Here is a 26,617-nt window from a genome sequence, read left to right as displayed (position 1 = left end):
GGTCCAGGCTTCACCTGGAGCTGACTGTACTGGTAGTAAGCCAGCAGGACCAAGCCTGGCATCACTGGCATTGTACCAGCATTTGGCAATTCATGATTTTTTTCTGTAACAATATATTGTTCTTGAAAGTCATTAGACACATTAGTTCACATCTGTTGTAACTTTATTGTCTTCACTGTGTCTTTGTAACAAAGATCAATCAACTGGTGACCTGTTTTTTCTGGAATTGGTGGACTAAGAGCAATTGTTTGTTCTAATGCCTGCCATGATTTTCTTTCCTACTTCATAATTTAAAAAGATAGTGCCATTAATCCTGCCAGTGAGAGATACTGATTTAATAGATATTTTAATTTGACAGTTAATTTAATAGAAGCAGAGCTCAAGCTTTAAACAAGTATTATGACTTCATTATGTAAATGCTTAATCTATCGTTACAAAATTCAAAATTCTTTGAGCTGCTTTTGAAATCAGTGGGACCTGAAGAGGCACAATAATTTTCAGTATTTGGTTTGTAACATTTCTTAGATCACAGAAACTGACTTTCATACCTTCCTCTAGTGTAAAGCTAGGACTGAGAAGATAATAAACTGGAAAGTCCCAAGGCAGCTTACGGAAACTGGGTAATCTAGACTTGGATCAGCTTTTACAGATTTCAGCAAACATTTAGTCAATCAACATGGTGCTTGAGCTCTGTCTTCTCCTTCTCCCAGAGTAAAATTCTTACATGTGGATACTTTAAAAAAAAAAAAAGCTTTGCTAATAATCATCAGTCTGTGTCTATAATGCTAATTCAAAGAAAGACAGAGCATGTGCTTGTGCAGTGGCATGTGATCATCCATTCTCTTTCTTGTCAGTGTGCTCCCTACCACTCTCCCAGACAGCGTGCAGGAGTTTTTGCAGTAGGCAAGATGGGCAAGGCAAAAGCCTATTTCAAGACGGGGAAGAATTTATGGGTAAGTCTTCTGCTGTGCCGCTTGGCACTAGAGTAGAGAACAGTTCTTGGATCATTTTGTTTAGGAACGTGGCAATAGCTCAAAATCCCAATTTGGGGCATTAGATTTATTCATTTGTAATGGAAGTATTCTGGAAGCATTCTGTGGATGTTAGCAAGTAAAATACATTTTACCATCAGAAACATTTTCTCTATAATGTAAGATATTTGAACAGCTATTTATTTTTACTTATTGGTTTTCTATTTCTATCCAAGTTACTAGAATATTATTTTCTTAATATCTGATGAAAATGGACATAGCAGCATGAGCTACAAGACATATAGAATACTTAATGGAAAATACCTGCCTGCATTGTAAACTGGTCCTGTTGTCCACTGGGAAGTGAACTTTAAGAGCTAATTAAGGCTGGATTAGTTTCTGAAATTACAATAATGTATGCTAAAGATGATAGGATTTAGGATAAATGGAGCTTGTATATAGCCCACCATAGAGAGCAAAGTCACTTGAAAATTCCTGTTTTGTGCTCAGACTCACATCTCTCATTCATGAGAGACCCAGTGCCACCTGCCTTATTCATACTTGGTGTTTGCAAAGCTGAGATGCTGAGAAAACAGATAGCTGTCCTGGCAAGAACTAAGATGAATTGAACAAAAATCCGATTTTCTTTTCTCTCTCAGCTGCTTAAATCACTCTCAGATTGTACAAGAGATCCTTGGGAAAAAAATTTCTTCTGACATAACCTGATGGCATCTTGTGTCAAGAAAGATTTTGGTCCTTATTTGGGCACAGTGTAAGTTTCCTTGCAGATTCATTATGACTTTAAACAATTAATCATCAGCACATATTAATGGAACTTACGTCTTACAATAAGCCTTGTGTAAGCAGAAGTAAAGAGGTTTCCTCCTATATATCTGGCAGAGTAAACCCCTGCATCCTGTGGTTGAACCTGAGGATAGGAGACTTCCAGTTCCCCTGGCACTTCATGCCTGGGCACAGAGTGGATGAAGGAACCTGGGGAAGGAGCATACAGATACAACAGACAGAAGTCATTGACCATCTACAGACAGAAGTGAGTTTGCATTGGTTACTGAGGAAGGACAGCTGGGATGAGCTAAGCAGCAGAATCTATCTATTAATTACGAATATGCTGATGGCTCTATAGGTAGACTAGTTTTTGATAATTGGAGAGGTGCAAGTACAAAGGAAGCTAGATCCTGAGGAGATTTAGTAGATGAATGGGACAAACAACTTTGTGTTCAGCATTGCTTTACAGGAATGTTCCTAAGAGTCTAGTGGTTAAAAGTGTTCATTTTGTTCCCTGGCCTTTCCTGAAGTGAGGGTTGACAATCTGTAAGGACTCTAGTGTGGCTGGAAGGAGTCAAAAGTAAATGCCAGCCAGGGCCTATTTACTTTAAGTAGCACAAAGATTTGCTTAAAAGACCAAAGCAGGAAGAACACAGCACATCTTTTCTTCCCAGACTTAACATGTTTCTGTCTTTTCTAGGTTTTTGGTTTGTTTTTTTTGTTGTTTTGTTTTGTTTTTTTTTTTTTTTTTTTTTTTTTTTTTTTAACCAAGGGACCTTATCTCTGTTATTCTAGGTTTGCTGCAGTTGGTTATCCATGCTTGCTAAGTAAGGCAATAGCATTGTTTTCTCCTGTCCCTCTGGACTAACAAGTAACAATGTTTGAACACTGGTTGCTGTCAAAAAGAAGCTGCATTCAGTGGACTTCAGGACCCTTGGGAGTCCTTCCACTGCAGTCTGTTAAAGCAAAGCTACTGGAGTTGGCTAATGCCAGGTCCAGCCAGCTATTGCCAAAACATACGTGCACATGCTCACATATGGTGTACTAACAAAGCCAAGCACCAACAGACCCACACAGCAGAACTGTGCCTGTGCAGGTACTGCGTGTGCACATGGGATTCATGTACACGTGAACAACCCAGACAGCCTGATCCTATTCTTGCTTGCAGCTAGTCAAGCTTGCTGGCCAATCTCATACACCCACACACCCAAAACTGGGTCTTAGCTGGACCTATAGCCTCTCTAATAGCTGGCTCTCAGCCCACTTATCCTACTCGCCGATTAGCCTTGCTTGAAGTTCACGAGTGTCACATGCACATGCAAATGGGTCTCTGGTATAACTGTCCTTAGACCCTTATCTCTGCAGTTGCTGGCCCCAGACACGTTGAGTCCCTTTGACCCCTGGCGTATGTTTCCAGTCATACTTGTCGTGCCTTGTAGTCTGGCTTGAAGGTCACTAGCAGATTACACATATGTGAACAGGTAAAGGGCACACTTATGTTGAAGAATAATTAAGAATAGAGTTTAATAAGACTAGACCAACTGTAGCGCAGAGCTTGGCCAGACCTGTGGCACCTTTTATCTGCCTCTTGCCCCATTTTCTTACGCTGCTTTCTTTCCAGTTCGCTTTGAACCCTCCTTTTCTCCTGTTTGGCCCTTTCTCTAAATATCCCATGATTTCACACATGCTCACAGTCCCCCTCAATCATGCCATAACAAGTTTACTCTTTCCCCCTGAGACCCGTGGTAATCCTGTTTCCTTTTTCCTACACTTACAAAGCTCTGGCTGAAGCTGCTCAGGGCTTTGTGTTGTTCCCTTAGTGGCCTTCAGAAACTGGAGAGCTCTGCCCTTTGATGTTTCATCTGTCATCTGCTACTCCTTAGGGCTTGTGTGTCTGTTTATTTATTATTTCTCCTGTTTCTTGTCTTAGTCTTTTATGTGGAATGACCATTAACCAAATGATACTCCCACAAATCAAATATCCTTAACTACTACATCCCCTTATAGTCACACTGATAACAAAACAACTTTTTTTCACTTTGCTGAAATAATTTGGAAGGTAAACAGCATCAGATCACTGCCTGTGATCATACCATCAATCTGACTATAGTAAAATTTCAGGCAGCCTAGAAATGTAAAACTTGGCTGCAAAACCAGAAAAATTGTCTTGAGTCAGTTTAGTCCGTTAAAACACATAACAGTTCTTCAAGAAAACAGGGTCAAAGAAAAAGAACAAAGAATGAAAGGGATTAATTTTGAAACTATGGGACCATTTTTTGCATGTCTTTTGAGTTACAAGCTCAACTCAAACAAACTTGGCAGCAAAGTATTAAGAAAGCCTTATGCTCACAGTCTGTTAACAAGGTTCAGGTTTTGTGGCTTGTTTTCCAGGACGGCACGTGTTATGCCAGTGTCTTAAAGCAACCTTGTTTAGCAGGGTAGTCTCATTCTCTAGATAGCCTTTGTGAGGGTCTGCAAGTGGTATTTTAAATGGCTGAAGTGAAAGACTGCAACAGTTAAATACAACAGGACAAGTATTTTCTCTTCTTTGCCAGCTGCTGCATCAGGAATCCTCAGAGATGCTATATCAGCTGCAATTTCAGGTGGAGAGCTTGACCTACTGTCTAGACTTATAGCCAGTCTGAGGCTTTTTGCCAAATTTCCAGCTGAAATCCCAGCTAAAGCAGCACCATGATGTAAGCACTCCTGCTCCAACATATCAGCTGGTTCTTGTATGAGAAAATGCTAACAGGAGATCACAAAACGTCCCTGGGGACCCTGAAAAGACAAGTGATGGCAAACTTTCTCCATTGTGCACTGCCATAGATCAATCTCTGAAGAGCAAAGAAATAGGTCTTTAAGAAACTCTGCTCTGCATATTGCCTTTTTAAAAGACACCTTCTGGTTATTTTTCTTTTCCAGCAGAAGTGCACAGCAGCTGGGTTTGAGGCATTGATTCTTTTGCAGTGTGCTCGCTCTTCCTTACCTCATCCTGCTCTATTTACTTACTCTTTCAGTAGCTCACTGTAAACCAGATTATCAGTAGATAAAGATGGACCAGTGCTTTCCACAGCTACAATTTTTTTTGGTCTAACATTCTGATTAAGTATGAAAGCACTGTCACTTCTAGTGACCAGTATTTTACGACGTTTCTACAGGAGGTAGATAGCAAACTGCACATCTATCCAAGTGTCAAGTAGTAGCAACACACAGCTGAGTAGTGAGTTACATGTGATTTAGGTGCCATGTTAGAAAAGCTGATGTACAAAATTTTGCAACCTGACTAATCTTTGTAGTTGAATGAAATAAGGATTAGATTTTGCTGACAGTTTTGTCTTTCTAATAACAGATTACTAGTGCTGAATTTCTTAGACTGAAGAGCATTCTAGAAGCTAAATGGCCTTTAAAAGACATTTGAAGAAGGAAAGGTATGCACTTGAAAAGCAGTAGAAATGCAAAGAAAGATGCAGTAGCTAGGCCTTCATGGTGTCACAGACTAAAAAAAAAAAAAAAAAAGGATGCTAAAATCAACCAGGTAAATACATGAGGAGATAAAGAAGGAAAACAAAAGAAAGTGAGAAACAAAGCAAAGGTATGAATGGGCGATTTGGCATTCTGGTGGAGGAGAAACAGATCAACTCAATATATTGGGTACGACAAATGTCGCCTTTAGAAAACACTAAATGTGTATGGAATTATGTCTGCTGTGCTGCTCCAGTCGCACAGCATAGGCATTATCAACAATGACTTTAAAACAGTTATGTGGCACTGATTAAGACAAGGATAGCAGGAAAAGAAAAGACAAGAGAGAAAGGTTGATTACCATTTTTGTAGATCACTGCATCTTCCTCTTTTGCTGCCATTCTGATGAAGGAAATATTGACGTGCTCTCCCTTATTTGCTGTAACAGTTAATGCCACTGGGTGGAATGAAGCTGAAAACAGAACAGGACAGAAGTGTGGGATAAATAGCAGCAGGGATAAATAGCATTCTCTACCTGATCTCTGGGCCGAAAGTTGAGAATGGTTTCCAGCATGACCCTGACTCAGATTCTGACATTTGAATTTCTTTAGAGCACACTCTGACTCACCACCAGCAACCTCAACTCTATGTTTTGACAAAGACAGAGGACTCACCTACACCCTGAAACAACACACTACCCCTAGAACCTGGGGCATGAAATAAACAAGAAAAACAGGATTTTGGCTGAGTAACTGGAAACACTTCCTAACTAGGAGCCCCGATTGGCTGTGAAACACTTTCCCAAGTTTCTTCATCCCTTGAGACATTTTTAAAACAGACTGGATAAAGTACTGGAACATGTGTCATAGGCAACAAGCTGCACTGGCAAACAAATACCCTGAGTGACTCAGGTTTTTTTCTGTTTAAGTTTTATGATGCAAAACAGTCAAGATATTCAGGAGATCACAGCCACACAGGGTCTGGGGAAGATGTAAGATAGAGAAGGTCTGTGCTTGTGTTAGTTCACCGTGCTTTTTATAAATACTGAGAGTGCTGGCTTGCACTGAGAACAAAAGAAAAAAATATTCACAGCCAGTTATACTTTTACCAAAATATTCTGAATTGAAAATATAGCTTAATTAAAATGAAAAAATATATGAGATAACTGTCTACATTGGTGACATCTTTAAATTTGCCAGCTGGGAAACTGAAATTAATTTTCCTGCTTAAACAGAAAGGTACTTTTATACATTTGTTCATAGTTCTTGATTCAAGAAAAAAAAAGGTAGTAGATATAGGGATTTTCACAAAATTTTTGCTTTTTCCTTACCACTACTAGTGGAAAAAAAGATCTGAGGGCAGTTGGGGAAGGGACAGAAAAATCTCAAGAAATAGTACTTTTTGAAACCAGTGAAATCGTAATTATTATTGCAACATTACTTTGAAACAAGTTAGAAGGATGCTCTCTTTCATTTAGTTGGAAAAATCCAAGGGAAAGCTGTGAAGTTTTTTGAGGGCAACTTCAGGTTTTCTGACCATTTTTAGCTCTGAGTTTTTATGCCATACTGTCATTGATATGTTGCATGGCAAATAAATTACAAGAACTCTTCTAAAATAAGTCAATGTTAACTTCCAAACTGTTCAGCTCTTTATCTGAGTGGGAATGTTACACCTTTGTGCTTTCCCTTTTAGAGCACCCAGGAGAGTGAGGCATTGATTTTAACCAGCCCTTTGTCTTTTTCTGGTTTTGAGGCTCTTTAGCCTTAGGGTTCCACATGTGCAAATTCCTCTTGGATAAGTCTATCCTGCATCTTTTTTCTGTTCAGATCCTGAGAGCCTGATTCTGCTGCCACCTGCCTCCCCAGCAAGGTGAGTGTGACCTTTCTGACCGAAAGACCTACCTGAGCCTCATCTGGAAGAAATCTTTGAAGAGCCATTCATGCTAGCATAGGTTCCATTTTTATTAAAGTCACATTTATTTCACAAGGAATATTTTAAGGAACACATACACAAGTTAGTATGAACTGTTATATGAACTGGTAGCTTATTCATAAAAATTGCCATTTATCTGTAGTCATACCTCTTTTTTTCAGTTCATTTTTAGAAAACTGTCAATGAAGTATACTTTGGCTCATATCAATGGTTGCAGAAAATGAATCTGGAGCCTGCGGCTGAAATTTGGTGGCAAAGAAATACACAGAGATAAGATCAGAAAGCAGAGAGAAAATATGAAATATCTTTCTGTATATATTAAATATGTAATAAAGCTGTAAAAAGTGAGCAGGTGGATGCTAAGTCAAAGTTTTTATGAGGCTGAAACTGTGTTAGTATGTCCACAATATTATTTTGTAAAATCTGAGTGGGTAAAAAGGGTGGTATTCTTGCAATATTTGAGGAGAGAACATTTTAATACTTTCATTTCAGAATAGCATTTTAATTAAAAATCAGGATGTTTGTGTTATATGATGTAAAATTAAGGAAAATTTGAGTAAAAATGGAGACATTTCTATCAACTCAAGCCAACCTCTCTCCCAGAATTTTACTTCCTTGAGGATTTTGACATTTTAATGATTTGTTTCTGATTGGAAGTAAGACAACAGTTGACTTCTCATGATTCTTTGCAGAATGGAATTTTGGCCCCTGTGTAGTTCTAATGTTTATGTTCTGAGCTTCTGCCACACGTTTTCATTCCTTTGTAAGTGCTACCTAATTGATTTCAATCGATTTCAGCAGGACTCTTCCTGCACGTGCATGGGAATCTACTGAGCATTTACCAAGTCACTGAGGCACTGGCATCTGAACATACATCTTTGAGAAACAGGGAATTCTAGTACAGAATAATATGTAAGATCTCATTAGGAACAGGCAAACAAAAAGTGAAAGCAGTCCCAACTTACTGTCAGATCCTGATTCAGAAGTTATTTATGAATATAACAAATGTGTGGTGAAAATCCTGATCTATTTAGAAAAAGAAAATCCAACAGCTTTCGCAAAAATTAATTGCAAGTTATAAATGATCTTAAGTGTTTTATTTGTAGTGGAGTTTGGACTAAATTTAGTGAGGCACTGCTAATTGTTTTAATAAGATATTAAACTTTTGTATTCCCATTTTCTCTTCTTTGTATGTTGTTTAGCTTAACCGCAGGACTTTTTCTTCAGAGTACTGTTGCAATGGAAAGGAACACACACTCCCTGGTGGGCTCTGTTCCAACATATTTTTAGATTGTTACTTGTATTTCATGATTTCATAACTTGAGTGTGCCAATTCCTTATAGAGACATAATGAACTATATTGCAGTACAAGTGCCATAACGTGTCGCTAGCATTTCCATTATTGTCCCTTTGCCTGCTTTAGAGAGTTTCTGGGGGGGAAACTTGGATTTATTGTGTAGAGAAATGACATAAATTATATTTGACTAGATGCAGAACAGTTTATATAGTGTTCTGTTCTAGATAGTGTGCTGTATACAGTATAAGCATTACTCTCCATACATACATAAAACATAATCTGTTCGCTCTCACTGCATGTATTCAAATTACGTATGTAACCATAATGCTACAATATAAAGAATTCAGAACAGGCTTATTACTTTCAGAATGGCACACATGTACAGTAAAACAGGAAAATGAACCTGTTATCTTCCTGTGTTATACAGCAAAAATCTTCACGGTGTCTGCATATCTGACAATAGGTACGTAATCAGGCAGATGAGAGTTCCCGCTAAAGTCAGTGGGGCTAGCCAAATGATTAATGAGTAGTGAGTGCTTCAGCAGCTTCTTGCCCTGAGACTGCAAAACAGTGGCTGGATTTTCAGAAGTGCTGCTCCCTCCCATGTTTTTGTGTCCTCAATGGGAAACTGCAAGTTTCAACTCTTGCTCAATTTTTGGTGTTGAAAAACACATTCTGCCTTTAAAAATTAATCAGACAACAACAGTGAAGGGGAAAAAGGCCTGTTTTCCAACTACAGAGTCTTTGCCAAACCTCACAGTCCTTCACTGACCTCTTCTTCCTCTTTCTGTGCACTTTAATAGCTTTGAGAATTTCTGTTGTGCCTCTTTCTCACCCGTCTAGCCTGATTAGATTATATGCTTTCACTGACAAGTCACTAGCTCAGGTTTTGTCAGTGAAAGCTTTTGCAGAGAAAATCCAAAAAATTGATTCAAACCCAGAAATTATTCAAAGAAACCTACCTACTGCTGGTGTGAATGTTGTGTTATTTCTGGTTAGAACAACTTCTGTCGCATAGGAAGCTCTCAAAGGTTGATTACTTTAAATTCTCTGCTTCTAGGTCCACAGATACCAAGTGCAAAAAACTGATTGGTTGAGAAGACACTCTTCCACCCATGAAGGTTGCTGTACACAACTGCCAGAGATGTGGTCAACTCACTGGCATTCTGCCACAGACAGGGTCACAGTGACTTTCCATGGACTATTATCTTATCTCCTCCTCATTGCAGCCTCCTTTGAAACAATGGAGTTGTCAGCCTCCATCTGCAGAGCTTTCGTAGTGACCAGTCCAACCCTTCAAACACCACATTTGGTCAGAAAATACATAAGCCAAATTAAATTGCACTTGTTCTGCCCACCTTGTTTCTGATGTTTCCACACTAAAAGAAATAAATAAACACTAGCTGTAGCTTGGACAAATGAAAAATACCTTTTTCTAAATTGGCTATGCAATTTCAGTGGATACGAACAAGGATAATAGCTCCTAATAAAACCTTATAAAGAAAGGTTAAAAGTATCAAGTCTCCTCAAAGACAAGCTGCCATGGTACAAAACATTAGCAATACAGTGAAGTCTGCTAAAAATCAGTGGAAGTTTTGAAAACTTGATTTGCTGCAGTAAATCAGCTAGTATTTCTTGCACTTTTTTGTAGTTTATGGTGATCTCTGCTTTGGAACTTGTCCCAGAAGTGTAATGAGGTGCAGAGACAAGCAAAATTTTGCACATAACAAAATGCAATTTAACAGCTAGAGTGCTGGACCTTGGAAATCCCACCTTCTCATCCCACCATCTCGTCGCCATATTTGCTTTTTTTACTGTGCATAGCCTTAAAAGAAAAACCAAGTCAACAGTGAAATCCATAGTGAATTTTTTGTGAATAGCCTTATTTGATTTTGGGAAACTTCGCTGGAGTTTCTTTCCACTGTTGAGCTGGATTTTTTTTTTCATACTGACACAGACTGTGCAGATCCAATATTGCTGATCTGTAGTATTACTGAAACCTAGGCAATGCAAGTTATTTTGTAGCCTCAGGTTGCCCATGTATTACAAAAAAAAGGATAGTGACGTTTAGCTGTCTACATCTCACACCTGTCAGGACTTTAAAGTGGAAGCATGTTCAGAAATCAAGGGTCTGGGATGTGAAGAACCCATGGCAGGAGTTATCACATGTCATTTCAGGGTGTGAGTGAGGCCAGTACTTACCTTATTTGCCACCTGACTTTGTGTTCCTGGTAGTAGCCAGGTACAGGCAGAGTACCTACAGATGTCTAACTAACTTCCATGAGGAAATGACCAGCAGCTAGTATCAATCACTTGCCTGTGAACCTTAGAAAAGAAACATGGGCTTGGGACAAGTCTATTTTTGTTGACTCCAGACTGCCTTGCCTGCTCTGGATCCATGTTTGTGCCCACTTGTGTTAACCAGGGATAGCTGTCAGTCTGCAGGCAGTGACATGCAAAATTAAGATGTGACCACCATACAGTACCTCCCAGCGGCATCTTCATGGTATGTATCCTTGTCACCTCATCCTTGAGTTTCCCTTCACAGTAATAGGCTCCAATAGTTTCACTGGCCTGTTCCCTCTTCCACACCACTGTTTTGGCTGTTGGTCTCTTGGAATCTTCATTAACTTCCAGTGGTTCCCGGTGCTGGTTTGTCACATCCTCCTGGTCTCGGTCTATTGTGATAGACTCACGGGAGCGCCATTTGGAAGTGATACAGATAAGTGATGTCTCTGAGTTGCCCACCAGAGGGAATGAATTGATCAGTATGAGGTCCAGTGTCGCTTCCACTTTACCTAAGGAAAAACGCAACAAATGGAAAAGTTTTACTGCAGAGTTTGAGTATGACTGATCAAACCACAAGATAAGCTGTTTCACTGAGTACTCAGGTTTTTGCTGTTTTGTGTCTTGCACAGCTTTTGTGCAAAATAGGAAGACTGTAGATTAACTATTCTGCTACATGGACTTGGGGATTTACTTTGTATGTCATGAACAGACAGAATTTGTTCTTCTCAAAAGAGGAAATAAGCCCTTCAGATCTGTGGAATTTATTTTAAAAGATGTTGCAGAACCAAGTAGATCCTTAGATAGTTAGACATGTACAAAAACGCCCCAAGTATGGTGCTTTGCTGGTAACAGGGTCAGTAGATCATAAGGTTGTCAGCTAATAGTGTTTCTTTTATGTCATTTACATGGATTTAATATGTTTAAATTAATGTAAAGCAGATGTTTTTATATTTTATACTTTCAGTTATAGGAATTGGTAGTACTTTGAGCACTTGGGGTATGTTTTTTTTCAGCTGTTTTATGAATTTGATTTAATGATTTCATCATCATTCACATTAACCACTTGAAGCCCTAACATACAGTAGCAAGAACCAGGGCACAAAGAAACTTTATCAAAAACAAAGAACAAGTCAGCAGCACTAATAAAGCCATTTTTTATGAGGTCAGGTTTAAGTCAATCAAAATGTCTCCCTTTGAACAATCAAAGTGCCAGAAATACATGGAGGTGGAAGTTCTTTGGAAATGATAGATACAAGCTTAATTAAAACAATTTCTGGCAGAATGCTACAGATCTAGTTGTTCAAATGCACATAGCAGGACGGAAACACAGCTCTTTTGTAATCAACAGTTTGCAAATGACAAGCGTTTGCCTTTACTTCTGAAATTCAGGGCAAGGAGAAGGGAAACAGTAACATTTTTTCCAGCTGAAACAGGAAGAAGAATTAATTTCTTTTATCCATCACATCTATTTTCCTGGTTTGGATACAAGTGTATTTTGTATTTATACAGAGAGAGACCAAATATTTAGGGTCATTCAGCTTCCAAATGTTTCTCTGATTGGAAGGAAGGGCTATAGTCTCAGATAAGGGAGGTCAAAAGGTCTGGGTGCTGGCTGCAGCCTTTGCGTGTGTCTCTCCAGTGCTCAGGGCCAAGGGAGGTCCTCTGCTTTCAGTGCCAGCAGCCCCTCTGGGGACTGAAGTATCTTGACAGCACACTGACACGCACCACGCCTGGGCAGCCTGCCACCATTACCACCCTCCAGCGTGCCAGCCCTGATAATCTGCAGCTACATAATGGAGAAATGAAACCTTCCCGAAAAGTTGCGACAGCTGTTACAGTAAATATTGCATAAAGGAGCAGGTCAGCAAAGTCAGTTCACCCTGTTGCATATTACATAAATAAATACTTCAAAAAAAGTTAAAGAAGAATGTGATAGAAATGAGGCCAGATTTGTGAATTCATCTTATAGGGCATTTATCTCAACATTTTTATTTTTATATGGGGAACATTTGTGCTCCTACTATGGGTCTGATGCATCAGCTGAAGGCAGATGTAATTCAACAGTCATCAACTCTGAGAGCAGACGGCTTCAGTTTGTATCAGCAAGGATCACACACCAGGTAGAGATATTCTTAAACCCCAGGATCATGATTTCTGCCAACTTCTGTAAAAATCAGAAACAAATCTGCATCCAAACTCTGCAAGTTGACGTGATTATCTGTGTGGAAGTCAGGCACGGTGCTGCAGATCAGAACTGAAGTATTTTGGTGTTTCTGCCTAGCATCCACAGGCACAGAGCTGCATCTGTCCTTCCAGTACAGAGGTATGGGCCCAGGCTGCTGGGGTCCTTCAGAAGGTGGCTGCTCATCCAGGGCTGCAGTTCCATATCTCTGGAATTTCTCTGTTCCTCTGACTTCCAACACAGATTGAAAGTTGAATTCCCTCTTTCCCTCTCTGCATCTCAGTCTTTCAATACACTGAAAATAAGTAGTAGAAGTCCAAGTTTTGAGGACTAATTTTCATGTTGCCTTTGATTACTATGCAAGGAATAGCAAAGCAAAGTTATATCATACTTAAGGCATTTGCTGCATGCTTTTTTGTTTCTTTGTAGTAATACAAATCATGTAATCAAGGTGTAACCCTACCATAGCTCAGGCATATTACTCATTTACACTTGCAATTATTCCAAATTAATCAAAATTTAGCTATTGGTGGATGGATAGTGTTTTGATTGATTGTCTAAATATAGGTGTTTTTTTGTCATATTAAACACTGCAGACAACCCAGACACCTCTGTGAAGCAGATGAAGCACAGATGGAGTTTCTTGTCTTCCTGAAGACACCACTAGAAGGCCTTTCTGCATCTGAAAGGGAGTAATATCTATGCATAAGCATGGAACCATATACCAGCATGATTTGGCAGCTAATATTTAACAGCTGGAATATATTGCGAACAGAAATTAAAATATATCCAAGTGAAGGTTTTATACTAAGAAAAACTATGCTTTAGGTATATTTTTTTTAGGGAAAAAAAGCACCCTAACAGCACATTGACTTGAAGGCAACTCACTCGTTCAAGACTGAATCTAGCAGGACTGATGTTTTAAATTAGCCTAAGGCTCTGAGGTGATAGGCAGGCTTTCTTTGACTCCACTGGGAGCTGCTGCCCTTAGACTGTGGAAAAAAACCCAGATCCTCAGAAAAGTATAAAATGCACATATGCTTTATGCATAGGGATACCTACACCATCTCTTTCTGATAATACAACTTGAACTTGCCCAACTGTCTTTTCGAGAAAGGAATCTACCTAGTCTGGCAAAACATAGGCAAATTCTACCCTTGATGTTAATGAAGACTTTGAGTATGTAAGGACCAAATAAGGACAACAGGATCTAGTGTTCTGAGAAAAACACAAAAAACCATACAGACAGGAAACGTCACGTCTGTACCAGTGACAATCCTCTGTGCTTCCTTGAAAAGGTCCTTTGATTCCTTCCCTGGTCCTCAAAGAACTGACGCTGTCAGGAAGGCAGTTTGCTGTGTCTACAAATAGATTTTGAGAAGAGAGGCACTTGCAGAAGGCTAATGCTGGAAATGGGTGACACCATGCAGAGAGGGTTCATTGCCCAGTGTTTTTGACACACACTCATTGTGGTGCAGTGGTTTGAGCCCTTCTAGCACAGAAAAAATGGCATCCCCTAAACCAGTAAATTTATATAATAGCACATGCACTATAACCCAGATGGCACGATGAATGCAGGAAGGCATGCAGTTCCTCTTGGTCCACTCATAACGACAGGATTGTGCTCCTTCTTGCTAGGTGATACCTGGCTGTATCTTTCACAGCTTCTCTAGCACATGTTTGCCTGGGGAAACCGTACTGAACAGACAATAATTGTGTGCCTCTGCAGCCCCGTGTGTTCTCATTCCCTACCACAGTGCCATTCATACAGGCACACAGTCATCATATTTTCTGTACTGTGTCGCACCAGCAAAACTCAGCCAGGGCCAGCTGGAAGCAACAGATCTCAGAAACTCCCTGGAACACATCCCAGACACAGGTCTGCTCAATGAGCAAGAAAGTCTCCAATAAAGTTTAAAATATCACTTCCCTAGATCAGAATTGCTGCTAGACACTGGTTTGGGAATAAAACAATGTGGCAACCTCAAGCTGAGGTGGTTTAATGCCATAGATGGGTACACGCAAAGTCTTACGAGAACAGAAAAGCGTTATGAATTGTCCTTTTGTCTCAGAAAGTCCCTGCCCAAATACTTCCAGATTTATGCTGTTAACCCTTGTTTCATCCCCAGGAAAACATGGAAATATTCAAGAAAATTTCTACCTAATATGAGGCCTTTGCAAACTTGTCTGTTAACTGGAAAAGTGCTCAATACTGTGGAGCAGCAAACATACCCACTTCATAACTTTGTAACTCCGTATCAGGCAGTGGCCATCACGGTAAAGGGTAACCGTACGCCACTGCCCCCCAAACAAATACTGGATCACTAGCCCACATTTGCAAGGCCTACTGAGAATGCAAATTTCTGAGTACATGTTTTATTTCACTATTAATTAATACTGAGTAGTAGCAGAAGGGAAGAAATTATTTGACATTACACATGTAATGATGCCTTTATTTTCCTTGCATTTGTAGAGCTTTATTATTAACTGCTTGATGTGAATATAAGATGGAAGTCCTTCCCCTGGCATTTTGAGCGTAACAGAGGAAACAGAGAACTGCAGTAAGAGGTAAGTGGAAAGATAAATACTTTCCAAGTACTAATTACTTAAGATAAGAGGGGAGGGCAGAAAATTCCAGTAAATTCTACCCCTTTTTTCATCAAGTGAAGCAAAGGAAATAAAAAGTGATGCAATTTGAAATACTTAAGCTGTTTTGGTTTTGGTTTGTTTTGGTATTTTTTTTACTTTGAGGCAAGGTTATTTCTGTTAGGGGATGTGAATCTAAAACATATAAATATGATACTATTAGAGAGAAAATAGAATTTGTGCTTAGTTCAGGCTTCGTGTTATGCTGAAAGTAAACCAGTCAGTTCCATATGACAGTCACTGCAGGATATAAAAATCATTTTGAGACTGATGGAAATGTACGTCCCAGACTGTCAAGTTATCAACCCCTCTTTCTTCAGATCTCTTAAAAAAACAGCACCAAACACTCTCTCTCCTTGAAAAAATAAGATTTTGATTTAGAACAAAATGAACTTGCTAAATATCTGCACCTCAGTATTTCTCATTTGTATCTTGTTTTGTAGTTACAAGTTCACCTCCTGAATTGTATTTTTCTGTATAAAACCACATACCAGTTTAAAGGAATTTAACTAATCTATTTATAAATACAAATGGCAGTCATTTAAATAATTTTACTTTAAAAATATAGCTATAAATTACATTGATTTAGTATTTATTTATTTATTAACCAATTATGCAATACTAAACATAATCAGGATGGAAATAATGAAAGTCAAATATGAAGAGGTTAACAAAATAAGACACCCAAGCCCCATGTCTCCTCTCTCTTAAAAAAAAAAAAAAAGAAAAAAAAGAAAAAAAAAAAGAGTACTCTTTACTTACTATTAAAGCTAGTGAGAAACTAACCCAAAATATTAGTTGTGTGGGGATAGTTTTCCATATGGAGAGTGGAACATTTACCACACCAGAATTTGGCAAACTTTATTTCCTCTTTTTCTGTGCACTCAATATTTCTTTTATCAATCTTGGTTATTTTTTGTTCATTTTCTAAAAAAAGAAAATCAATAATCTTGGGGGTGGGGGGGCTTTGAAATCACATATTCATTTTATGGGCTCACTAGTCTCTTAGTGTGCTGGAAACTTCATCTGGGATGCAAAGATAGCAGCAGCTCAGGTAGCTTCATCCAGTGAGTCAAATTCTCCTCTAACAGCTCAGTCCACAAGAAAATAAGGCTGAAGTTATTGTTACTGAAACAGATTAACATTCTTTGCTGCACAGCAGCTGCAGCAGGACCAAAGAAAGAGGGACAGAAATGCTGCTGAAAAGCACCTTATAAATGAGCAAAAAGTCAAGTTTTCCAATGAAAGCTTTCTTGTTATCCATGGAAAGAATCTTATGATTGTATCTTATGTGATGTTACTGGGCAGCTGTGCAACAGCTCACAGCTCTTGCCCTTAGAAATATGTTGGTATTTGTGGAGGGAAGGTACTGTGAAACTAATAATAAACAAGATAGTGACAGAACATCAGTTTGCTACTTAGTAGCAGTGGGAAGACCACAGCACAAGTGTAAAAAATGAAATAGCCTGTCAAAACTACTAGGGCTAATGCTTTCTTATGGGTCCTTGGGTGCATCTGAAGCAGTGAAAGGAAATGCAACTGCCTTCTTGTAAAATAGGGTGTAATTGTTTTCTCTACATTTCACTTGTTTCATAACCTATGAAAACAATCTTTTAAGATGAAAGAGCTAGGAAAGAAACACTGGTGCAACCTGGTTGGGGGTTTCCCAGTGAGGGTGCCTAAATGTGTGAGTCTAAGTAACCAAAATGCAGAAAGATGCTTTCTCATGTCTTCTCCTTAGGCCCGGTTGACCATAAGCAAGTAAAGCAGAAAACAACATATCAGCAGAAATTGCTTGTTGAACAACCAGCTGACAATGTGCTAGGTAACACTGAAAAAGGATGAGGAATGTATGAAAGCTCAAGTAGGGCACGCTTGTAGTTCAGCTACATCTGGCTGGATTTGCAGCTAGCCAAATATGGGTACTGCTGTCAAGAAAGTACTCACAAGCAAGAATAAGTACGTCCATAACAAGGGTAGTCTTTGTAAGTTGCATTATGAACCTACTATGTATGCTGCATATATCTATTGTATGCTGTTTGTGCGCACATGCCAAGCTGAAGTATGCAAAATAACATAATCAATTAGACCTCACAGGATTTATCAGTGCATACAACATGCATAAGGTTGTCTGGGAGTGTCTGTGGAGTGTTTGTTGCAGGGCAGACACAGTCTAATGTGTTCTTACCTGTAGTGTACCCTCACTTTGCCACTCACTGATTTTTCTGAGCAGAGTAGTGGGAGGTGTTCCTTGTGCTAAGCACACATTGTGACGAATGAGGCTGATGTCACTAAGCAGTGGCATGTCAGGGATGAACAGCCAGAAAATAAGATGAAAATCATGAGCACAATCAGAAGTGTGGATGGAACTACATTATCAAGAGAAACTTGTTACACTCCAGACAGGAAACTAACCAAGCCACTTCATTAGATAGGCTGGCACAATGCAAAAAATTAAAATAAATACCAGGAAAGCAAAACATCAGCCTTGAAAAAATGTACATAAATTAATGACTCTTGAATATAGAAATGTAATTTGTGAACCTGTCTTTAAAAAATGCTTTCAGAACTTAGTAAATGCCTAATAACCTTCACACCCTTAAAGTATTTGCTTCTCCTAGTGATGAGTTACAAAATTAATTTTGATGGTTTTTTAACTTCTTTATATTTAACCATTGTTTAACATTATTAGTACATGTTCTAAGTTTGAGTGTTACTTGGAGAATAGTTATAAAACCTGTACCCTAAGAAACAATCAGCATTTTAAATTCCTTACAGGAAAGTCTCCAGTTCAGACATGGGCTGTTTTTTGCTGTGTGTCTCCTCTGAAACTGCAGTGGAGCAGCACGCTAAATACAACCTTGCAACTAGCGCAGGATAGATACTGTCTTTGGAGGACAGTTCTTCATGGCAATTTATCTAAGATTTTCATCACCCTGGTCCCAGATAGGTCTTGTGTCACAGTGGAAGCTGACCGTGAAACTATACATCTGTCTCACGCAAGTGGTAGGTGCATCCATTTGTGGTTCATTTCTTCTGAGCCTACCCAACACCCCCAACACCACAATGACTTCTTGGTCTTCCTTGGAAAGCTGAACAGGGTTTTTGTGCATTTAAGAGACAGGAGACAGGTCTGGGCCAAGCAGGGTCAAGTCTACATGACCAATACAGAGCAGATTTCCAACCCAGGTAGTTCTCATTGTGGGCACATGGAGGACCAACTCCACATCTTCCCTGCCCCAAAGCCAGCTGCTCAGCTGCAGTCAGTCTCTGACTTCTATGTTCCCTCTTGTCCACCTAAAGCCTTCCAGATAAAATTCTTGTGGGTGTGAGACCACCTCTGCAAAACACTACAACTTCATTTTTTTCCCTGAAATGAAATTTCAGCAAAAAAGTAATCCATCCAACCAGCTTAATTATGAATAAATACCCAAATTTGTGTGTGCGTGTATCTATATCTATATATGAAATCTGTTTCTAAAACAATAGCATATGTTAACACTTGTGAATGTAGAGTGATTTCATTTCATCTTTTAGATTTGATTCCTCTCCATTTGATGCAATGCCTTTTCATTCCAGACTGTTCCCAGCTGCTGAAATGGCCTTCGGGAACACAATCTTCCTGGGAGCTACTCTACCTCTCACTAGGTCTGAATGAGGCACACACCAAAAGCAAACTTTAAAAAGTAAAAGAACTGGAGAGAATCAACCCACTTCTGTAATTCCAGTTAGGGTAGGTGCCTGCATAAGGCTGAAGCTGTTGCTTTTGGCTTCCAACTGCAGGGTCAGAAAGCGATGAATTAGATCACAGCTGGAACTTTTTTTAAAAAAACACATATAGACATCAATGCAACTAAAACAAAACAGCTCTCTTTCTCCCACAAGACAGATCCATTGATTCTGCAGGCATGATTGTCCTAACAGAACTGTGCAGAAATACCAACATTCAGCAGGTCAGAGATTCCACAAGTGATTCCTGTGGTAGGCCCATCATTTCTGGATTACATGAAGGCTACATCTCAAGAACGGTCTGAGTTCCATGTAAATTGCAAACCTACCAGGGTACTGTTCCCTCTGGGTAAATAACCTGAGTGTTCCAGGCAGATGCAGTTGCTGGGTCTTACAAATCAAATACACTTGAGGAAGAACAAATGAAATCCTTTTTTAAATTCCTTTTGCAATTCTCATTACTAGTTTGATAATTTAGGTTACGGGAAGGTCGTGTGTGAGCGTAATGTCTAGCCAGCATAGTTTTCAAACAACTGTGATTAAAAGCTCAAACATGATTTGTGTTCACTGCTTTGGCTATGTCAGGCTCAAAACACCAAAACCCTCAAAAACTGCAGCCATAAGACAAGCTGTTTGAAGTTCAGGTGCCATTTTGGTCTGACAACAACACATTTGTTGTAAAAGGACTAGTCCCTTAATTATGGGAAGAATGACATTCATGTGCACTGTCAGAGGCATGTATTAACTAAAGGTTAATACAGGTTTTCTTTAGATTAAGTTAATCTTCACAAAAGAAACAAAAGTCTTGCAACAGAAGTATTCATTAGAACTTCCCAGTCTAGCTAAAAATTATGACTTCTTGTAATTTTGGAGTTTTGTAATTTTGAAGAGCCTGCAGCATTATAATAATGCTTATATCTCTATATATAATAAATGTTAAAAGCTGTTTCATTTTATGACTATGTAAATGAGTCACATAATAATGATAGTATTTACAATTCATGTTTTTTTCATAACACCTACTGATCCAAAAGAAAAAGCAGACATCAACAGGGATGATAGGTGGATGCCACTACACTGTTAGCTCCACTGTAACCCTTTCTTAAAAAGCTAATATAACCTTTTGAGTCTTTTACCATATATGGATCCAACAGCTAAATTAAAAAAAAAATAAATTCAGTATTTTTAGAAAACCACTGGATCTAAGGTTATTGATAGAGCAAAGCTATAGCACAGAAGACCCTGTCTGTCTTGGAGAATGGCGACATTTGACAATGTATTTGTTTCCTGCCAGAAATAGTCAAAGAAATGTGCTTGAAACTCATTTTAATTGTTGCTGCTTTCCAAAATCTCTTACTGATTGTAGCCATCTTGCTAAAATAAGGCTCACACATGAACATTTCTGAGACTTAGCCCACTGTGAGAAGCCGTAAGCAAATTTCCAGGCTATCTGAAGATGTTATGAGGCAAAAGGCAAGTTCAGACACTCATTCCTTGCTTTGTCCTTAGCCTTCCATGGGAACAGGTGAGTTTGTGGTTCTTCTTTGATCAGGACTTAACAGATAATTCCTAGCCACAGCCTTGCCTTGGGTTTTGCATTCATACTTCAGAATGGATGCCAGGATCATTTTGATCCTACAAAATGTTGACTGAGTAGAATCAACCAAAAGACAAACATGCGGTGATGCTCAGTCTGATTTCAAGAATGTTGATAGGATGAAGTTCAGCCCCTTGTCAATTTAGTTAACATTTGCTATGGCAAGCAGTGACCATACAAACAGTACAAAACTGAGCCTTTCTGTATGTTTTGAACGACACCTTCCAAATCAGACCTCTAGCTGAGAATGGGCTACTGTTACTCAAAAAAAAAAAAAAAAGGACATGAAATCAAAGGCCATTTCTCGTAATGGAGGTCAAGCTGGCGGTCTTCACCTTGGGAAAGGGTGGAGTGTATTTTGTGCCTACCCAGCAACACACCCAGGGAGGCCCACGACCATCAGGGACAAGGTTAAGCCAGCTCACTGTCTGCACTGAGTGTAAAGCCTCCCCTGCTCAGGGAATGTCATTCCCGCTTTCCTGAACTCCGCCTGCAGTATCTAGAGGAAAGCGGGCTCGCATTGTCTTTCGCTGCTCGCCCCAGGAAGCATGATATCATTCTCAAACAAAAGCGGGAAAGCTGACAGATCTGTTGGGATGGGTGTGACTTCAGCACACACCTCGCTGGTCAGCCCCTGTGGAACAGGCCGTGGCCGTCCGCTCGCAGCACCGAGCTCTCTGCCCTGCCCGTGTTTACAGCCCATCTCTGCAGCCAACTGCCGTTCCTCCCGTGCTTGTGACTTACATGAACGTCGCTTTCCTTCTGTGTCAATTAGGTATACGTTACTACGTAAAGAAACAGGAGAGACAACGAAAAACAGTGAGGGTAACTGGACTTTCTTTCCTTCTCCACCTGTAATGCTTGCAGCACCAGATATCTCCTTAAAGGTAAAGGCTGGAAGTGATCTGAGGGCTAAACAGGTTGAATCGAAGTGCAGCTAAGCAATCAAGAAATTTAAGCCAGGAAAGAGGAACTGGTAAACAAAATGCAGCCTATTACAGCAATGGCTGAATAAGAATACTTCCAAACATGCATTTGACAGATTTTAAACACATTTTTTTTGCCTGTATGAATCTCTAGCCTCTTACAGATGCCAAAATTAACATCTCAAACTCATTTGGTCATGATTTCACTTAGTTATTAACATGCTGCTAATCAAGAAGATTTGGAAATTTTAAAGCAAGATGCACAACAATAAGGACTTCTGCCTTTTTGTGCTACTTTCTGGTTTTCATTGAAGCGCAATCTGAAGTTTTACAGCACATGTTGCCTTTTTGCTGTGAGATGGACTGGAACACGTGTGCATATCTCATTGAAATTGTTAGGAGAGAGTTAAAGTCTAGGCTAATTGTGTGAAGTGTATTGCTCCTGTACAGATTTTGCCTGGTATGTTACCCAGAAGAAACTGTCTAGAAAATCAAAATGCGGATGTTGAAAGCAATACTCAAATGCTGAACAACCAAGAATCTGATGGCAAGAGCACAGGCTTCCTTCAGGGCTCTGCTTGCCTAGCTTCAGCAAAACATCTCAAACGTTAATGCTCCCAAAGCTAGAAACTAAATTTACATTACTGTAATCTTACCGTATACCTTTCTGAAGATTTCTCTTATGACTAACTTCTGACCTGCTGAACTAATGACATTTGCTGATAATATGGAACCATTATTTAGCTGTATTTGAAATGTTAATAGATCTGATGTGCATCTTTCTGCCCTTTTTGTCCACTGACTTTTATCTAGATTCCAGTTGTGGAATCTTGTCTAAAAACTTGCCTAAAAATACCGGAATACCTAGAAACATCATTATTTCCTACCACACATCCAGTTCATAAAGTCAGTCACAGAAAAGGTCAACATTTAATCTGTATTTAGAGCAGATATTCTTGGGGAAAGACACCAGTGGTATCAAAGTTATGAGATTTACAAAGAAGTTAGTACCATCAGATGGAAGAGAAACCCTGTTGCAATGTGCGTATGTGCCAGCAAAAGGCTTCAACAATTAAAAAGGGGTAGAGTGTATTCTACACGTAGCTAAATCTTCCCCAATAGCTTGGCCACAGCCCTGCCCTCACTCACTGTAAGAGCACTGCACAGAGATCAGTGGACTCACTGAAACACACACAGGTACTTAAATCAGTAAAGGTAAGTGTAGGAGTAAGGAATAGGGAGTCATGTGTTCTGTCTGCACATTGTATGAGAAACAAGCAAAGCACGACAGGTCAACTACAGATATTAAAGCAAAGGCTTACCTGAAATCATCAGGCTGAATCCATAGAGAACCAGATGTGCTAAAGGGTCCATGCTTTCCAAAATATATCCATCCAGTTCTTACAGTCGCTCATGGAGTTTCCTTTCCTTGGGGCAGATATTTACTGGTGATGCTTCTCTAGCATGGTACAGTGTTTACAGGTCACAGGCAAGAAATCATAGCGCTGGCGCAGGCTGGAACAGTCTCGGTGCTGTCTGAGTACAGGGAGTTTAAGTTCCTTTTTCCTGTTTCCTTTGTAGATTAGGATGGGAAAGGCAGGATCTTAAAGGCATTTTTGTATCAGCGGGACTGCTGCGCAGTGCAAATCCCATCCATCCAGCAATACATCAAAACGGTTATCTGGATCGGCCAGAGAAGCAGGGCACTGTTGTCAGTCGCAGTCAGCAGAATAGGAGCAACGATGGCATCCTCCAGCAGGCGGGAGAGTGCAAGTGAAATGTCCTCCACCTAGGTACAGTAGGTGGAAAGTGTCATTTCCCTTCTCAAAGTACAGATCTGCTAATTTCTCAGGGTGCTAGCATCTTTTCTCTTATTGATTTAATCCACGTGCAAGCTGCTGGCTGCAATGCATCTCAGCACACAGTAATAAAAATATGAAAACACAGTAACAAAACAACAAGCTGAATCCAGTATAGACCAGAGCCAGCTACAATCCAATAAAACACTGCATTAGTTCATGTGCTTTACTGGAAACAATTTTTCTCTACGTTTGACAATTGGAAACAGGCTGAAAACTTGTTGCAATAATAGATCACACCCAGAGTTATTATGACATCAGTGGGAACAAAATGCCAAAACACTCAGGGCGGTCTCAAAACTCAGAAACTGAAACAAAACTTGAGGAAGAAATAAAAAGAAAATCACAAAAAAATTTACTGAAATAAATGGAAAGGCAGCAGTCAGCTATATAAACAGAATTGCAAATAAAGGCCAATCTTATTTACCACTTGGCTAAATATAACCCATGACAATGTAGCATTTAAAAGTCCTGTAGTTGTGCCAAGATGCTAACACCCAGAATGACTTTTACAGACGTATGGAAAAGCTTATGTTAACATCGTTTTGGAAATAGATATGGGATGATCCTACTTTGATTAATGTCCTTAGGAAGACCTTTTAGCCTTTGATTGGTGTAGATTTCACAGAGGAAGTCCTTTACATTGAAGATCTATTGCCATGTGAACAGAAAAGATGTCACCTACAGCAGATTTCAACGCATTAACCCAGAGAAGCTCCTGACATGACGCCCTTTCCCCCCAGAAAATATAACTGGAAACCAAAGCAAGAAAGTACTTAAACTGAAAATACCCTCAGGGTGAAAAGACACAGTGTGAGGTCCAAACACTACTGAAATTTCATGTTGAGGTTTAAAGGAGGCAGAGTATTAGGTATTTACCTGGTCTGGTTCCAGACCAAAATACACACATGTAATTTGTCCATCTTTGGTTTTTGAGAACATTTTCTTCTACTCTTAGACATTAAAAGGCAGCCAAGAAAGCCAACTGTATCCTGGGCTGCATCAAAAGAAGCCTGGCCAGCAGGACAAGGGAGGTGATTCTCCTCACTGCTCTGCTCTGGTGAGACCCCACCCAGAGTGCTGCACCCAGCTCTGGGGACCCCAGCATAAGGAGCACATGGACCTTTTGGAGCAAGTCCAGAGGAGGGAGGGCCATGAAGAGGATCAGAGAGCTGGAGCACCTCTCCTATGAGGACAGGCTGAGAGAGTCAGGGGAGAAGAGGAGGCTCTGGGGAGACCTTACAGCAGCTTTTCAATACCTAAAAGGGTCCTACAAGAAAGCTGGAGAGGGCCTTTTTACAAGGGTATGTAGTGAAAGGACAGGGGGTAATGGCTGTAAGCTGAAAGAAGGTAGACTTAGATTAGTTATTAGGAAGAAATTCTTCCCTGTGAGGGTGGTGAGGCACTGGCACCAGTTGCCCAGAGCAGCTGTGGATGCCCCATCCCTGGCAGTGCTCAAGGCCAGGTTGGATGGGGTTTGGAGCAACCTGGTCTTGTGGAAGCGGTCCATGGCAGTGGGGCTGGAATTACGTGATTTTTAAGATCCTTTCTAACCCAAACCATTCTATGATTCTATGTTTTGATGCTTATCCACACTCCAATTGCACGTTAGCCTTTATAAGCCTGGTGGCATAGGCCCCTCTAACATCAGAATACTTAGCATATTACCAGTTACAAAGCATTGTCATAATCCCTATGTAGTGGATAACTTTTGGTACTTTTGCTCATTTAACCTACTTCTAATATGGTCTACGCTTAATTTTTTTTCAGTGTCTTGATTTTCTGAGGGGTGGGGGAGGTTAAACAACTTCAGTAAAGTCTGTAGCCCTCCAGATAGTTATTGTGAGCTTAGACGGGTTTTTAAACTTTTCACTTAAATCTTGCTTCTCAGAGCATAAACAGGTCACTGAGGAGAAATGCATCATGTCTCCATCTTTAATGCACCTAAATGCAAAGCAGTGCATATGGGCTGCTGCTCATACTGATTTTGCAGTATGCCTAATTGTCCAAGTCAGCTATTCACTATTTTCTGAAGAATCAGCTTGTGCCTACTGATCATGACAAGGTAGCTATCTTCAGGATGAGAGCAGACAGCCTAAATATGCAATACTCCACACACAGAAAAAAAAAAAAAAAAAAAAGTTGCAAAGACTTGTTGAAGCCAGAAGAGAGGAAATATATACTTAGGAAAGTCAGAATTTGGATGGAATACCAGCCTCAGCAGGCTTATGTATTTGGTTTGTCTTTTATTACACAATTTCATTTTTGAAGAACTGAAGAATAACATCTATGATTCAGCAAACACTTAACTACTTGTTTATGTGTAGTAAGTGTTTAAGCTTAGACCTGTTTCTGTCTGGAAGGCTTTCAAGTGCCACAGTTTGATTATTGCTCCCACTGATGTCAAAATTAATCACATGATAAGCTTTTGCTAGACTGTGGAATTTAAACGATTTCAGTATTCTGGTTTATTCTTACTCATAATTATGTGTCTGCCACATATTTTCTTTCTTTCCATATTTTCATACTTTTATTTCATGCTATTAGAATACTAGTGTCCTGGTTTCAGCTGAGTTGGAGTTAATTATCTTCTTAGGAGGTAGTATGGTGCTGTGTTTTGGCTTTGACATGAAACTTTTCAGTTCCTCAGGCTTTGTTAGCAAAAAAACCTGGAGGGGCACAAGGAATTGGGAGGGGACACAGCCAGGCCAGCTGATTTGAACCAGCCAAAGAGGTATTCCATACCATGGGATTTCATGCCTGGTATATATATTTGGAGAGCTGGCCAGGGCAGGCAGGTCCTGCTCAGGGACTGGCTGGGCATCAGCTGGCAGTGGTGAGCAGTTGCATTGTGTACCACGTGTTTCTTTCTTCCTTTCCTTCTGGTTTTTATTCTTTCCCTTCCCTTTTTCATTATAACTGTTATTGTTGTCGTTGTTAC

General features: G+C 39.7%; 1 protein-coding gene across 1 annotated transcript in view; it reads right to left on the bottom strand.

Annotated features, from left to right (window-relative positions):
* The window catches only part of TEK (TEK receptor tyrosine kinase), a 43,770-nt gene extending 20,215 nt beyond the window's left edge, over positions 1-23,555 (bottom strand). The window contains exons 1-4 of the mRNA XM_056325089.1: positions 23,140-23,555; positions 10,935-11,246; positions 5,581-5,691; positions 1,812-1,964 (exon numbers count right to left, since the gene is read on the bottom strand). Coding sequence (XP_056181064.1) covers positions 1,812-1,964; positions 5,581-5,691; positions 10,935-11,246; positions 23,140-23,191 — 628 coding nt within the window. The 5' untranslated portion in view covers positions 23,192-23,555. The remainder of the gene's footprint in view (positions 1-1,811; positions 1,965-5,580; positions 5,692-10,934; positions 11,247-23,139) is intronic.
* Between the last annotated feature and the right edge of the window lie 3,062 nt (positions 23,556-26,617).

Source organism: Falco biarmicus, chromosome Z (assembly GCF_023638135.1).
Source record: "Falco biarmicus isolate bFalBia1 chromosome Z, bFalBia1.pri, whole genome shotgun sequence".
NCBI lineage: Eukaryota > Metazoa > Chordata > Aves > Falconiformes > Falconidae > Falco > Falco biarmicus.
The sequence above is the reverse complement of the archived record's forward strand: the minus strand, read 5'-3'. Positions and strand labels throughout refer to the sequence as shown.